General features: G+C 34.7%; 1 protein-coding gene across 3 annotated transcripts; it reads left to right on the top strand.

Annotated features, from left to right (window-relative positions):
- Nucleotides 1–3,326: 3,326 nt before the first annotated feature.
- On the top strand, nucleotides 3,327–9,106 carry LOC110713597 (protein TWIN LOV 1-like). 3 transcript variants are annotated; one of them, XM_021892046.1, is made up of 7 exons: nucleotides 3,327–3,807; nucleotides 4,415–5,078; nucleotides 5,742–5,924; nucleotides 7,190–7,269; nucleotides 7,436–7,491; nucleotides 7,585–7,648; nucleotides 8,720–9,106. In XM_021892046.1, exons 2-7 carry the CDS (start codon nucleotides 4,499–4,501, stop codon nucleotides 8,867–8,869), a joined length of 1,113 nt encoding a protein of 370 aa, XP_021747738.1. In that variant the 5' UTR covers nucleotides 3,327–3,807; nucleotides 4,415–4,498; the 3' UTR covers nucleotides 8,870–9,106. The 3 variants fall into 3 exon arrangements, with proteins under 3 accessions (XP_021747738.1, XP_021747739.1, XP_021747736.1); XM_021892044.1 differs by lacking the exon at nucleotides 3,327–3,807 and adding an exon at nucleotides 3,823–4,170; XM_021892047.1 differs by lacking the exons at nucleotides 3,327–3,807; nucleotides 7,585–7,648; nucleotides 8,720–9,106 and adding an exon at nucleotides 3,820–4,170 and having other exon boundaries at nucleotides 7,190–7,289.
- Nucleotides 9,107–15,510: the final 6,404 nt, after the last annotated feature.

Below are 15,510 nucleotides of genomic sequence, written 5' to 3'. Positions count from 1 at the left end.
CAACACCTTAGGTTCTTGCCTTTGAACACTTTTGAAGCTGTATATGACATTGGCATCAATATCGAGGATGAGCTAATAAATATTGTTGGTAGTAACAATAATAGCACTTGGAAAAAAAATAAGAACGACCTTCCTTCTTCTTTGTCTTCTAAGCACGAAAATACTACCAACAATATAAGCCAAGTCGATCTCAATGAAATGTTAGCTCTTGATGCTCCATTGCCCAAGAAAAGGAGAACTTACACTCCTTTAGGACTGACTTATGATGGGCCTTTGATCTTCTTTACGGTCAAGGCTTGATCACACCTATTGGACCATTTCCAGAGCCAAAACCTGAAACAAAAGAGTGCTAAGTGGAATCCCAATGCCCACTGCAAGTTCCATCAAGGAGGAGGTCATACTACCAAGCAATGTTGGAATTTGAAGGACGTTATTCAAGATCTTGTTGATGCAAACAAACTTCCTATCCCTCCAAGCGGCAAGAAGTAATGAAGACAAGGCGCACGGTGGCTCAATCGTGCAAGATTTCATGATTCTTTATTTCCATTCACCTTTTATGTCTATCATAGGTTTTTCTTCGTAGACTCTATTGTGTTTATGTGTTTTTTTATTCACCATTCCCATCAATAAAATGAGCATATTTCCTTTACATCTCGATCATAGATTTTTTCATTCATTAAAAAAACTAATTGTCGAACAAACACAAGGTACATCAATGACTTGAGGCATCTTTGCAACTCATTCACTCCTTATTAACCATTCAATCACATATCCATTCATTCGTCAACCACTTTGAGCCTCGTCTAACTATTGGACTTATTTATTCAGCTCACATTCACTTAACTTTGGGATGGGAAGGTGTGAAATTTGTGTAACATTCAGAAAGCAAGTTCAAATGAAAAAAAATAAGAATAAGTAAATAAAAAATAATGTCTAAAGACAAGTGTTCCAATGTCTAGGATACGAACACGTCTCGAATTGCGTCTCGAATTGAGTGCTTGGTACCGTGCCTGAAAAACATGAATGCTAAGTGAGTGATGGACCGTATGATCCGAGATTTCCTACGTACATTGATTCAAAAGAATGAAAAAAAAAAGAAATTAAAGGCAAAACATGTGAAAAATTTGATTTCACTTTACACATTTTGACCAATGTCAACAGATGTTGTTTGAGCACTTTAACTGTCAACTTGATTTGTTTGTAGTACGGGGCCTTATCGGCTTATTCCATACAATGAGTGTTTAGTAGTATGGAGGAGATGGGGCCTTGTGACTTGTTCCATCTGAGCCTAATTAAACCCTAGAAACGACTCTCTCTATATAGAGAGTCGTATAGTAGTTAACAAGATAATAATCAAATATTCTACGAGATCTTGAAGATAAATATCTTATTGATATTATCTTCTTATTTACATATATCTTGACACCTAATAATTAACAAAATTTCGGTGTCAACAGTGGTTAAATACAAAAAATTGATATAAGGAGGTTCAAAATAATTTGGTGGTTTTTTAAAGGTGGTTATTTTAAAATTACCCTTTAATTTATGGAAAATATGATTCTAATAATCCAACATTTGCACGGTCTTTTTTCTTTTTTATTAATTCAACCTTTTGATTATTCACTAATAATCCAAGCTTTATACCCCATTCTATTCTATAAGGCCAAACCGATTACTTACCTCTTATAGCAAGTGACCTTGCCATGTGTCACACTATTAGGAGTGAGCAAAAATTTAGGGTACATGACCTGGAACCGGAACCACAGGTTCTAGAACAGGTTCCGGTTCCGGGTAATAAAAATGGGAACCTGTTGCAACATGTTCCAGTTCCGTGTATTAAAATTTTGGACCCGGAACCTATAGGCTACCCTGTTAATATAGGTTCTCTATATGGTACATGAAACCGGAACCAGTCAATTAAACCCAAGTATAAGAGCCCTATATCAAAATTGTATAAAAGTCGTCACCTAACTCTCCCTCCTCTTATTCATTTTTCATCTTACTCTTAAAGGTTTAATTAATGATATCAATATAAGTATTTGTAATTTTGTATTAGATATTCTAGACAATCAAGTAACTATTAAGCTTACTTTGAAAGATATGGTACCTTGTTCTGAAATCGGAACCTGCAGATTTCGTTTCCGATACCTAATTTTTAAGAACCTGTTGAACAGGTTCCGGTTCCGGTTTTTGGGAACATGTTTTAACAGGTTCCGATTCTGAAGATCGAGATTTTTGCAGGGTACCCTACTAAGCTCACCCCTATACACTATAATTCGTCCAAATATTTAAAATTATTTTTAATTAATAAAAAAAATTATTTTTTCCCTTTCCTCCCACCTGGCCTCCTTCCTTCCCTTAGACTTCACCTTTAATTTATCAATGGCTGCCCTGTTCCCCTCCACCTCCATCCTCCCCTTCCCTCCCTTTTTTCAGCAGCCCCTCCTCCCTCTTCCCTCCCTTTTATCCGGCAGCCTCCCTCCTCCCCATTCCCTAACAGCCTTCTTAACCTCCACCACCTCAAATCACTAACCTTCACCCACACAACTCCACCAATAACTACCAACACACGCACCACAACCTACAACGCCAGCAACCACAAATCCCAAAAACTATGAGACGTATATCGATTTTTCGACCCGACCGGTCGTCCCCAATCTTTTCTAACCTCCCTTCCCATTCCACTCCATTAGATCGATTTTATGACCACCCTCCCTCTTCTTGAATCCCCAACCCAAAAACCCCAATTAACTCGATACCCCAACCCATGACCCAGATAATTAAACCACCAATCGGATCTATAACCCAAAAATTCCCACCTTCTTGAAATTGAGAACTCTCGCACCGTAAAATCCCTTGAAATTGAGAAATCTGGCATCGCAAAACCCACCACCTCTTGAAACCCAAAAAATAAGAGGGGGTGGCTGCCGGCATTCCGTTGGGGGTAAGAGGGTTGGCATGGGAACTTTTTTATTTTTTTAATCTATTTATTTTTTAAAAAAAAAATTGTGAAAGAAAAAAATATTTTAAAAAAATTACAGGATGAAAAGTTTACCGATCATCTTGGCTTAATAAAATAAAACACCCCCAAAGCTTGGATTATTAGTGATTGTTCAAAAGGTTGGGTTAATAAATAAATAAAAAATAATAAAAAAAACGGGACAAAAGTTGAATTATTAGAATCAAATTTTCCTAAATGTAAAGGGAAACTAATAAAAATACATTAAAAAGACAAATTTACATGAGATCTTAAAAAAAAAAAGTAATAAAAGTACATTAAAAAAAACAAAATTTGCATGGGGAAACTAATTTTGCACAAATATTATTGTAAATTGAAGGGTATTTTAAAACAAATTAGATGAACATTTTGGGACAAAAATTATGCCAAAAGGATTAATCTTTTAAATACAGATGGGGTATATATTTAAGGTAATACTAATGCATTGACACTTGTGCCATATTTGATTTATCAAATTATTTAGAAACAGATGAAATAATAAATTAATAGTGATACTGAACGAAACCTAACTACTGCCAAAGAGAACAATCAATAAATTTTAAGGCTATATTATAAGGTTAATTAAGGATTAAATCACTAACATATCTCTCTCTACTTTATCCTTAGTTGGCTCATAATTGATATTTGTTTTGTTAGATAATCGAAAATAGCTTACTCAGATCTGCATCAGCCTAATCCAAATGTCATTAATGTTACCAAAATAAACATCACACTATATGAGTCCCAGGAACACTTCCACATTCAAGCATCACCAACTTTAACTTTGGTCCACAATTCTCCCCCTCCAGGTGAATCACATAAAAACTTTATTTTTTCTTTAATGATTTTGAATAAATATTTCACCATATATTTCTTTTCGTTTAATTTTTTTACATGTGATATAAATATTTCTACTTCAATTTCATAAGAAAACGAAAGTCTTCATCTCTTTTTCTCTCTCTCAATCATTAAAATAAGTTTTGAATTTTCCTTTCCATATTGATGAACCAGAAGCAATTGTTTGTTTTACGGGTATCTAATACTTGTATTACTTGTTGAAATCCACATATTTAATAAGATATTTTCAATTCCACTAATCATGGGTCCATATTTTCACTATAAACTTCACACCATAAACAAACATAATCCTTCCAAAGGGAGTTTAATAAAAGGTACACCCTTTCAATCTTTGTGTTTTATATTAATAAATCAATAATATTATTATTGTGTCAATCTTCTTAATTTTTCAGTTGATTAAGTTAGGAGTAGTTATTTTTTTGTTGATTGAACAACTCTTTAACATTTTTTTTTTTTGGTAAACAACAATTAGAGATTTTATGGTTGGTTCATGTAACTTACCCCATTTAATTTATTGGTATTAATGCATTGAAATTGCGTTGTTGTACTATGTAACAGAATTTGGTGGTAAGATATTGCTTTGTTAAGTTGCCTGATGGGATTGGATTGTTGCACCATTGTAAGAAAAGAAGGGATAGGGTTATGGAATCACAATTGGAACTAGTAATTAAACAATCTGTTGATGCCCATTACTCAAATTGGGTTTATGAAGCTTTAGATGAATTGCCCTGTAATTTTACTTTAACTGATCCTTGTATTTCTGGGAACCCTATTGTGTTTGCAAGCTGGGGGTTTTTAGAGATGTTTGGATATTCTAGAGATGAGGTGATTGGGAGAAATGGGAGAATGTTTCAAGGGAAAGGGACTAATAGGGGGACAGTGATGGAAATTCGAGAGGCGATTCGAGAAGAACGAGCAATTCAAGTTAGTTTGTTGAATTATCATAAAAATGGGACACCCTTTTGGATTTTGTTTTGTATGAGTCCAGTTTTTAGTGGGGAGGATGGAAGGGTAATCCATTTTGTTGCTGTTCAAGTCCCAATTTCGAGGAAGTCATTGCGTTCGGGGAGTGGACATGGTAGGAGTGATTTTTGCTTATGTGAAGATGGGGTTAAGTCACGTGAATTTTTGCTCGGGTCTTGTAGGAGAGAGGTGTGCTCGGATTCTGTGTCTGAATTGAGTCATAGCGCCACATTTGATTCATTTTTTGACTTGGATGTAGGTAAGAAATTGCCACCAAAGATATCCTTATTGCTTTGTTTTGCTTGTTTGATTGAATCATTTAATTCAGCTCAAGTCTGCTTGTATAGGAGCTTATTCATTGGTAAGATTTTTAACCGCATTAAGTGATTACAACGGTGGAATGCTTAAAGCTTGTGCTTGTTTGGTCAGTTCTTATTGTGTGCATATGACATTAGAATGTGTATGTCACTATGGTGCTTTGGCAGCTTTTATATCTTTTTACATTGTGCTAACTAAATGCATATCATATTCTCAGTATTTTGAAGCATTACAATATTTTGATTTGGACTGGGACGTGGAAATTAGTATAGCTTCTAAGAGTTGCTTTGCCGTGATTCTGTCATCTTTATCTCAATTTTGCATTTTTGGAAGCTTCTCTTTGATAGCCATGATGTGGGTAAATTGAACAATGTTTGCTCTACTATTTGACCTTTATAAACTACAAAGTAGTCCCTAAGCTTATGAGCTAGCGAGCTCAGCATTGTTATTTTTCTTTATGATGTTCATATTCATTTTATCTGAAACAACCTTGATTTAATTTCTGTCTGCATCAAACATTCGTTGTGCTGTATTTAATTTGGTTCATACATGGCTTGATTGGCTTCTAAATTCTAAGGTGTTATTGTTATATTGTGCTTGACAGGAATAGAGGTTGAGGAATTTTGTGAAGCAAGTGAGCTTGATAAGCAAAAAGCTACTACGTCTATTAGCAATATTTTGTCTGTGCTAACTCAGTACAGTGCATTACGGGGCAAATCTATTTCTGAGAAGAGCTGCAGTGTGGAGGGGAAGAACATTTTAAATTCTGCCTTACTAACATCTCTTGGTAGAATCAAATAAAGCTTTGTATTGTGAGTTGTTAAGATTTTTATTTGTTGCCACTCGTTATGGATCAATTTTTTGAATAGGGTTTATATCTGATTAAACTTTTTCATTGGCTTTTAGAATTGATCCGCTTTTACCGAGCATGCCCATTATTTATGCAAGTGAAGCATTCTTGAAACTAACTAGTGGGTTATGATTCCCTATTACTCTCAAGTTTTCTAAAAACTTTGGATTTTTCTGTTATCGTGTCCATATTTTAATATCTAGTCTAAATGTCAGACAATGAGCAAGACTCGAAGCAAAACACTTTAATCTGTAGAGTTCTCTCTTCCTGCTCTGAATCACATTTGAATCACATATGGTGGCTCTTGGTTAAGGTTAATCTGCCCTTTATGCTTTTATTTTGTTAGTTCTAGTTGGGAGTTCAAATGGTCTTCCCTTGAAAATTCAAACTACTGAGATAAGAGGGAACTGGCGGAAAATTCTGCATAAGCGTAGATTTTAGTTAAAAGAGCAAGAGGCTTCTAAAATTCAGGTTTATCTATGTCAAACCAGATCAGGATTACAAAATGATGAAGAGAATATAATAGGATGGGGTAGTTTTATTGGTAGATGTGGGGGATTAAGAATAAATATAAGAAACATTTCTTAAAAGAATAATAGAGGGTAAAAGGACTCGCATGAAGTAGAATACTTCCTCCCTTCTTTTTTATTTGACTTAGTTTGACTCTCAAACTATTTACATCCTCGTCTTTGACTGTCTTTTATGATTTATATGTAAGAATAAAATATAGTTATGTAGGATCTCGTTGGAATCGTCTCAATAAATATTACAACAATATCTAATTTTTATAATTTTTACTCATTGATAATTTCTCATAAAGATCTTGATAGATTATATGTTGGCAAGCGTAATAAATGAAACAGGACATGTAAAAAAGAACAAAGGAAATATAAGAGAGAGAGAGAGTTAGTGGAGGGTTTCAAATCACATGGGTTGTGTGGGTGAGCTTTCTATTTTGAGTAACTTGAATATTTTTGTGGAATATGTGAAGATTATTTATGGAATTGCCGGGGGAGTAGTTGTCTATGTAATATTCTCATCCAATATTATGTTAAGGAACATTCTCATCCAATATGATATCAAATTATATATGATCATCTGTCCACCCAATAATCACCTTGCTTACATGCTAATTAAGCAATTAATGACTTAGATGTTTTTTGATTAATAGGAACTTGAATAATCTGATTGTTATCCTATAGGCTGTGATAGACGTGAAGTGTTGGGCCGCAAGCATAGATTCTTAAGTGGCTCTGATACGGATCCATCCACCTTGTTGCAAGTATTTCCTCATAGGACCAGGTTTCTTTATTTTTAGTTTTGCTGCCTTTTGTTTATTGACGTATCAAACTATCAATCATTCAATCACGCCTTTCAGCTTGCACCCCCGCCCCCCAATCCTTGAAGTTGGAACTGAGTAGAATTACCGGTACCAATTTTTTGTGCAGATATATGAGTGCATTCAAAATGGCAAGCCATGCACAGCCCGAATCCTAGATTGTAGGTTAGTATTTTAATTAGTATAAAATTCTTGATAAACAGCTTCTCTAGATTTTTGAGACAGTAGGATAATCTTGTTGGCTGGTTTACTTTTCAGAAAAGACACGACTCCATTCTGGAATCTACTTCATTTATCACCTGTACGAAATGCTTCTGGAAAGGTAATTTAAAGCTTTGTAATTTATTTTTTTTCTTTTGTGTGGTAATCAAGTCAATGCCTTTTTCTTAAAAAAATTTATGAGATGGGCGATATACTGTTGCATTCACTTCAGCTGCATCTGGATGCATATCATGTATGAAACTTTCCCTTCTAATGTTATCAAATGCAGAACCATATTCATCTTCAATTCAAGGTCCTGAGATCATATTTATGGTCTTTGGAAGAAAAAGTTGGGAAGTTTTAAGCCCACTCTATAAAGCATGTTCTTGTTTTGGGAAGTTAGTTTACATGGGTGTGGGTTTTTCTTTTAGGTTGGCGTAGGTTATAGGAAGTGGCCTATGGACACTTCATGATATGTTGAATATCCTAGTAGCTGTCTGAGACTTCAATTTCTTTTATTTATTTTTTCATTCATCAACTAAAAGCTGATTGTTGATATATAAACCTTTCTTTGTGGGGCATTCAAGTCTTATTTGAATAATAGAATGTGTATTTCCGCTCTACGAAAAAAATAGTGCTTTCAGTTCCTTCAAGCTTCTCAATTGCTTGTAGAACACCTAGCTTTTACTGTGTTCTCTTGCAGATTATCACCCTTGACCTATGTGTCAATTATGCCAGCCACTTTGGTTTTAAGACCCTTTGGCCTACAGACTTGTCACTTGGTGTATAATACATGACTTGTCATTCAGTTATACGGAGCAATGCTTTGCAAAAGGTTGTTACCTGTTTATCTAATGTTTGTTTAGTACTCTATGTTACCGTGGTTCAAATGTTGCACCCTAACTACTACATCTTGTTAAGTACAAGGACTGCTTTTGGAGTCTTGCTCATCCAATTGAACTTGGGAATAGAAAATGTTATGGGATCTTAATATTGTGCTTAAATGATGCTGAAGGAATGAAAATTCTATGTGTTTTTTTCACTTGCATGCAACATTTTGCAGCTAGTCTACACCACGTTTGCTAGTTGAAGTGGCATATTGTTAATTTGTTGTAATCCTCTATCTTCCTTTGTTGCGATTAAAGGCTTTATTGTACATTGTCTCAATCTTTGCGGTTTTCACTCTTTTCAGGTAGCATACTTTGTCGAGGTTCATATGGAAGATTGTATAAATCAAGATGGACAAACATTGATCCCAAAATTGAGGCATCTTGGTGCTATAGCTGCAGTTAAAGTCACTGTAAGGAGTGCAACTATGGGTCTTGGTTCTTCTAGACGATAGGAGCGATCATCCTGCATTTTGGCACGCAATTTAGTGCTCAAAATTTTGCCTCTGCAATATTGTAGTCTAATGTATCTTAGTCGAATTCTCTGTAATATCCATCGACATTGCATTACAGGAATGCAGCCTAAGAGACACTACCATATTTTTGATTTATCCTTATGAATTGTACAAATATTATTTAATATAAGAATTGAGATTACAATATGCATACCACATATATAGTTTTACCTCTTATTATCGACTTTTGCTTTGTCTATTTATTCATTATAATTAAGGTGAACAGGGAAATTGCCTTCTAAATCTTGTTGAGGATAGGAAGGAGTTTAATTTAGACTGTTTAGATAGAGCTCTGTGGGTAGTACCGGAGTGTAGCTGCTAAGAAATGGAGTACTAGTACTAAAATTTTGCAGGAACTTAAGTGCTAATACTTGGTTACTAACCAACACTTAGAATTTGGAGAAGGTGAGATGATATACTATCTAAAGTAAGAAAATGATGACTGATGAGCTATTGAGCTATCTTCAATTAGTTCTAGATAGCACTAGACTACATAAGAGATAAGAGTGTGCTTGTTTCATCTCCTCTCAGTCTTACAAAATTGTTCTTCACTAGTTACGAAAAAAGTACTTCAATCCTATAAATTAGTACGCATTAATATTCATCTTGAGTAAGTTTGGGTTGCATCCATCACCATGTGAAGAGATATGACAATGAAATGAGAAGAGTAACTCATACCCTATGAATATACGTATTAAGGCATAAATTTGACCATTAATATATTTCATTCTCTATCTTTTATATAAAAAAATAATCTTTCATTCTCTATGAGCAAAAATAATATGATTTTGATATTATGGATATATACATTATGACTATTTTAGCAAAACTTTTAATAACATTTTGTTTTTCTATATAATAGTCTAAAATCAAGTCAAAGTTGATATGTGAATAATCTAAACTTTTAAAAGCTAAATTGAAGCACTTATTCAAATACCATTAACTCTCGATTTTCTTTTATCAATATGATACATTCACATGTTGTGTTTGATAAGATTATATTTAAACACAAGGTTCGCTACAAATACGCACGTACGGGCATTTATAGAGGCACAATCATAAGCACAAATGATGCATATGCTAATTGCATATGCTAGCAGATGTACATGCACCGCACAAAGGGAAAGGGAGGTGTTGGTGCAGAGTGCACAATTAACATAGTGCATTACTTATGTAAATGTAGTAAATGCATAATGTATATGTAGCTCCCATAGTAATACTACGCAACAAATTAAATTAGAGACATAAATACTATACATAGGCAAATAGCTACATCAATGTTAAGGTTATGTAACCCTTTATAGAGCAAGTTTTACGGTAGGTGTGATTAAGTTATGGCGGTACAAGACACTAAGACAGAGTGTGGTCAGTGTCTTTAAACTTCACCTACCAATCCCTTCTTGTTTCAATTCTGCAGCTAATTTACCTCTACCTATTTGTCAGACTTTCAGATGTTTTTTAATTTTTTAATTTCATGACTGCTTCTTCTTCTAGTTTTAGCTATGAAATTGAACCCCACTACTGGCATACTGCATTGGATTGTTCAATCACATTTACAACTATCCCAAGCTCCCTTTTCTTCAATGCCACTCTCTATTTGCTTCAACTGATAGTCAGTCCATCAATGTATTGTCGGAGACTTAGGGATTATTTACTTCACTTTGTTTTTGCCACCTAATCTCATTTGATATGTTTTGATCTGATGTGATCTAATTTTTTGATTTGAAGACTTTATGGGTACAATAATCTGTAAAGAAAAAATATTTCAAGTAAGGTTTGTTAGATTTGTAAGACCCTCTCCAATGGTGAGACTTGAGTGAGTTTTTTTTATAATAGAGGGGGTAGTTTTTGTAAAGGATATCAATAAGTTGGTATCTAAACTTAGCAACTGCAAAAGAAAGTTGCTAAGACCATCTCCAATGGTGAGACTCAAATTTGAGTATTGAAATACAAAATGAGTTATTTTTTTTACCTCAAATGGCCGGTTATACCATACTCACTTCTCAATTTAGCAACTCATGTGAAGCCTAATTTCCCAATGGTGACTTGTTCCTCGGGGCTTTGAGTTCGTTGAGGAACTTGAAGTTAGAGTCTTTAGTTTGTAATAGGATCATTTGCCCTATTCTAGTGGAGATTTTTTTCCTAAAATCCCAAGTGGTCGTGGCTTTTCTCCTTGTTAGGGCCAAAGATTTTTCCACGTCAAAATCTCTCTTTCAATTTTAGTTCCTTTAGCTTATCTTTATGTTCCTCTAGCTTACTTAGTTTTAATTCCGCAAAAATCTTGACTATTCTGTCATACTACAATTCAACCCCCCCCCTTCTTGTAGTACTCATTGAAACAACATAACCATCACTCCATTTGTCTCATAATTTAAAATACATTGCATACTCAAAATGTGTAAAAATTGTCAGCAATAATACGACCTTTTAGCGGTGTTCCAAAAATAAAAAGACTTTTTATCATTCTGTAATAAAACGACCTTTAACATACATCTGCTATAAATAGGATAGAAACCAGCAACTTATTTCATAAGTTAACTCGGACACTTGTCGCGTGGTGTTGGTTAAGATTTTTTTTATTTTAAAATTTTTCTGTTAATAATAATGAATTAATTAAATAAAACATAAACAAAACAAATAAAAACAAAATACTTTCCCCATCCCCCGTTCAACAACGTATCACTTCCCCCTCCCCAACCTCCTTCCTCAGTCATCCACCGGTGGTTAGCATTCCCCCGCCTCTACCCCGACTCCAATCCGACCCTTTCTTCTCTCCAAACAACCACCACCCTTATCTCCCCCACCTCGTGAAGGAGTTTTGTCTTCGATAAGTGCAATTATTAGATATATCAAGGATCACTATTATGGAGATAATAAGTTCGTTCTGTTGGGTCGTCATTATCTGTTGCTAGACTATGATCATTGATCTTTGGGCTAGTCAAATAGTCCAAAGTCCACTAGAATGGATCCTATGAGGTCACACAACAAAGGTATTGGGTTAAGCAAGTTAGAGGCCCACTGTGATCATACACTAAAGTACGATGGCGTCCAAAAGGGAAGAAGATAGAGCAAAAGAGTCGCCAACAAGTTTTTAAGGAACTTGTAAACCATCACGAGGTGAAGGTTACACCCCTTAACGATCCAAGAGATCGTCAACTCCATAAGGTCATGAACCAATTAAGGGTCCGGGGATGAAGGTACAAATCCAACCTAAAAGAGATTGAACCTGCCCTAATAATATGCCTCTACTTTATTCTGATCATATTCATGTGCACTTTCTGACTAACTTACAATCAATAGATTAACCCTAAACCTGTTTAATCTATGTTGGTTGAATTTAATGCACAAACAAACTATTATTGGCGATCACTTGAATGATGATCAAAGTTAACCTAACAAGATTATTAATTATCTTATTAAGCATGATTACAAGTACCAATTCCATTTAAACATGCATAAAAGGCGTGATCAAGCAATAAATATAAATAATGTATCAAGCAACATAATCAATAATAATCATGAAGAATAATAATAATCATATCATAATAATAATAATAATAATAATAATAATAATAATAATAATCATAAATAAAATAATCATCATCAAAATAATAATAAATTATAACAATTATAATCATAATCATGTTCATGTTAATATTAAAGCATAATAAAAATAGCAAGATCCTAGGCATGATACTAACAAGATTAATAACAAATCCTAGCATGTCACTAAGCAATAAAAATCAAATCTTTAACCCTAACATGATACTAGCAATCATAAATACTAGGAAGAGCATAGGAAGCATCACAACAATCATATTTAATATTAAAATTACCCTAGACATGATACTAGAAATATTATAATAACAATATAAACATGATTTCTACATCATAATATCAATTAAAACCATTAAAGCACTTACTTTGATGCCTCGTACCTCTTTCTAATAACAAAATACACACGTTAGTAACTTCAAGGAAAATAATAATCAAAACAATTAAATTAAATAATTGAAATAGAGATTTGGGACCAAACCCTCATAAATTAAACCTTTCACGCCTAGGGCGAAGGCAACTTCGAATATGGCTAGGTGTATCTAAGTCTTGTGAATGCGGAATTTTGTATTTGAGAAAAGGCTAGTTTAGAAAAAGAGAGAGAGAGAGAATAATCAAGAAAATCTTGATGAGAGTTGGTTATTGAAAAAGGGGGAGATATGACCTCTATTTATAGGAAAAAAGAGGGTCGAAGAATTAAGAAAAGAATCAAATTCGAATCGAAATAAAACTCGTAGACAGCAGTTTTTGCGGATTTTGTTTTTATCATATCTTTTGATCCAGGAATCGGAATAAGATGAATAAGATGTCGTTGGAAATATCTTGAAGTCTAATTTCTAACACAATTAGAATTAGATTAAAATATGTTGTAGAATAAAAGATATGAACGAAATAGTGAGACGGTGTCAGTTTTGGATAGAGTTTGATATCTTATTCATATCTTTTCCGTTATAGCTCGGAATTATTATTATAATATATCATTGGAAAGATAATTTCAAGATCTATCCAAAAATATAAAATTTGGATAAAAATATGAGGCACAAAAATAATATCTGACTGTCTTTGAACATGTTTAAATCCGAATAGAATTAGGACTTTAAAAAAGGAAAGTTTTATAAAAAAAAAAGGAAAGTTTATATTTAAATCAAATTCCTTAATCTTATCTTTTCAAAAAAGGATAATTAAGATATTTTAGAAACTTATAGAAGATTCTAATCAATCCTAATTAGTTTAGGAATAGGATTAAACCTTTGGACCCTCCTCATGATCATTGGGTCGTAGGCAAAATCCGGTTTGGGCCCAGTTTAGTATTTTGGCCATAACTTCCTCAGTATTCATCGGAATTGGGCTTATAATATATCGTTGGAAAGGTCTTTGCAAGCCCCATCCAACTATACCATTATTGGACTCTTATCATGGACCGAACTAAACAGGAATGGACGTTTTCATAAAATAGAGTGGGTTTTCGAAAACAGAAAGAAAGAATTTTAACAAAAACTAACCGCAACACTAGACTTTTCACATTTTCACCTCATTCGATTATGGTTCGACGTGAAAGGTATTCATCACTGGGTTTGGTTTTGGGGAGACACAAATGGGTGTCTACAGAAGCCCCCACTTTGACTGAGTTTGGAGAAACACAAGTTTCGAAAACGAAAGTCAAAGTATCGATAGGGACGGAGAATGATTCAGAACGTTCTGCGATCCTAAATCACTCTTGTAACGCCGATACCTGCAAACTAACATTAGTTAAACAAATAGAAGAGTTAAGAAACGTGTATCTTGCACCGTCGAGCACACGTCTCTAAAAGTAACCAATTTGTTTTGACGACCTCCTGCAAGCTAGAGAATGCCATCCCGCTTGAAAACCGCTACGCCCGTAACTGCTTCCAATTTGGAAGATTGCTTTGCCTGAAACGATCCTCCTCCGCTTTGATAATATTCCACATCCTAGGGAATACAATCGAAGATTGCTTCTCTTGAAACAATCCTCAGTTGTTTGTGACAACTCTCCACAATCTAGGGAATGCAACCTTGCTATTTTGATGTTCACTCGTCTCTGAACAAAGAGCTTCTTTTTGATATGTTCACGCGTCTCTAAACAAAGAGCGTCTTTTTTATATGATCTTCTGAATGAGGTGTCCACGCGTCTCTGAACAAAAGAGCTTGAAAATAGGAAATGTCCACGCGTCTCTGAACAAAAGAGCTTGAAAATAGAAAATGTCCACGCGTCTCTGAACAAAAGAGCTTGAAAATAGGAAATGTCCACGCGTCTCTGAACAAAAGAGCTTTGATGATATGCCCACGCGTCTCTGGAGCAAAAGAGCTTCTGATGGAAATGTTCACGCGTCTCTGAACAATAGAGCTTCGGTGCTTGAATGTTTGTTGCAATAATGTTCTGAAGAAAAATTTTCGAAGACCAACGTTTGTCGATCTCTAAAGCTCGCCTGAACTTTGCTTTCGCTAAAACCAGTATGTCGGTGTTTCCGTAATGAGCCATATCTTAGGCGCTTTAAGCTAAGCGAGACGATCTTTCATCAGATCGACCACTTATTGTGATTGTAATCAAACTGACTACTTAATCATGTCAAATTGCTTATAGGGGCTAACTGGCGCACCAAGGAACCCAAAATTTCTGTATGAAGTCGAAATCACCTTTCTGAGAGGCTTCGAGCTCTGTCGTTGCTGAAATATTTCTGGCGCCAGGAATTGGAGTAGGGTCTTCCCTGTTCTGCTGCACCTGTATTTATTTTTGACTATAGAACTTTGCCAATCTCTTTAATCATCTTAGGGTTGACCTAAGGTTTAGCATTTCTTGACTCATTGACTTGACACAACTCAAGGTATAAACTTGACTCACTGTGATTGACTAGAGGTTGACTCGACTCAAAGTGTTTGACACGTGTGACTCATGACCCGTGTGTGCATATTAATGTGATCGTGCGACTCGAAAAATGCAAAAACGCAAAAAATTTCCGTCATTTTTGTGTGGAGTCATTTTTGTGTGGAGGGTACCGACTTTCTCC

Source organism: Chenopodium quinoa, unplaced genomic scaffold (assembly GCF_001683475.1).
Source record: "Chenopodium quinoa cultivar QQ74 unplaced genomic scaffold, ASM168347v1, whole genome shotgun sequence".
NCBI lineage: Eukaryota > Viridiplantae > Streptophyta > Magnoliopsida > Caryophyllales > Amaranthaceae > Chenopodium > Chenopodium quinoa.
This window is presented reverse-complemented; position numbering and strand designations above follow the sequence as displayed.

Coding starts and splice junctions, on each gene's coding strand:
- LOC110713597 (XM_021892046.1), top strand. CDS start 4,499: ATGGAATCACAATTGGAACTAGTAATTAAACAATCTGTTGATGCCCAT. Junction 7,492..7,584: donor GCCCGAATCCTAGATTGTAG/GTTAGTATTTTA, acceptor TTTACTTTTCAG/AAAAGACACGACTCCATTCT. Junction 7,649..8,719: donor TACGAAATGCTTCTGGAAAG/GTAATTTAAAGC, acceptor CACTCTTTTCAG/GTAGCATACTTTGTCGAGGT.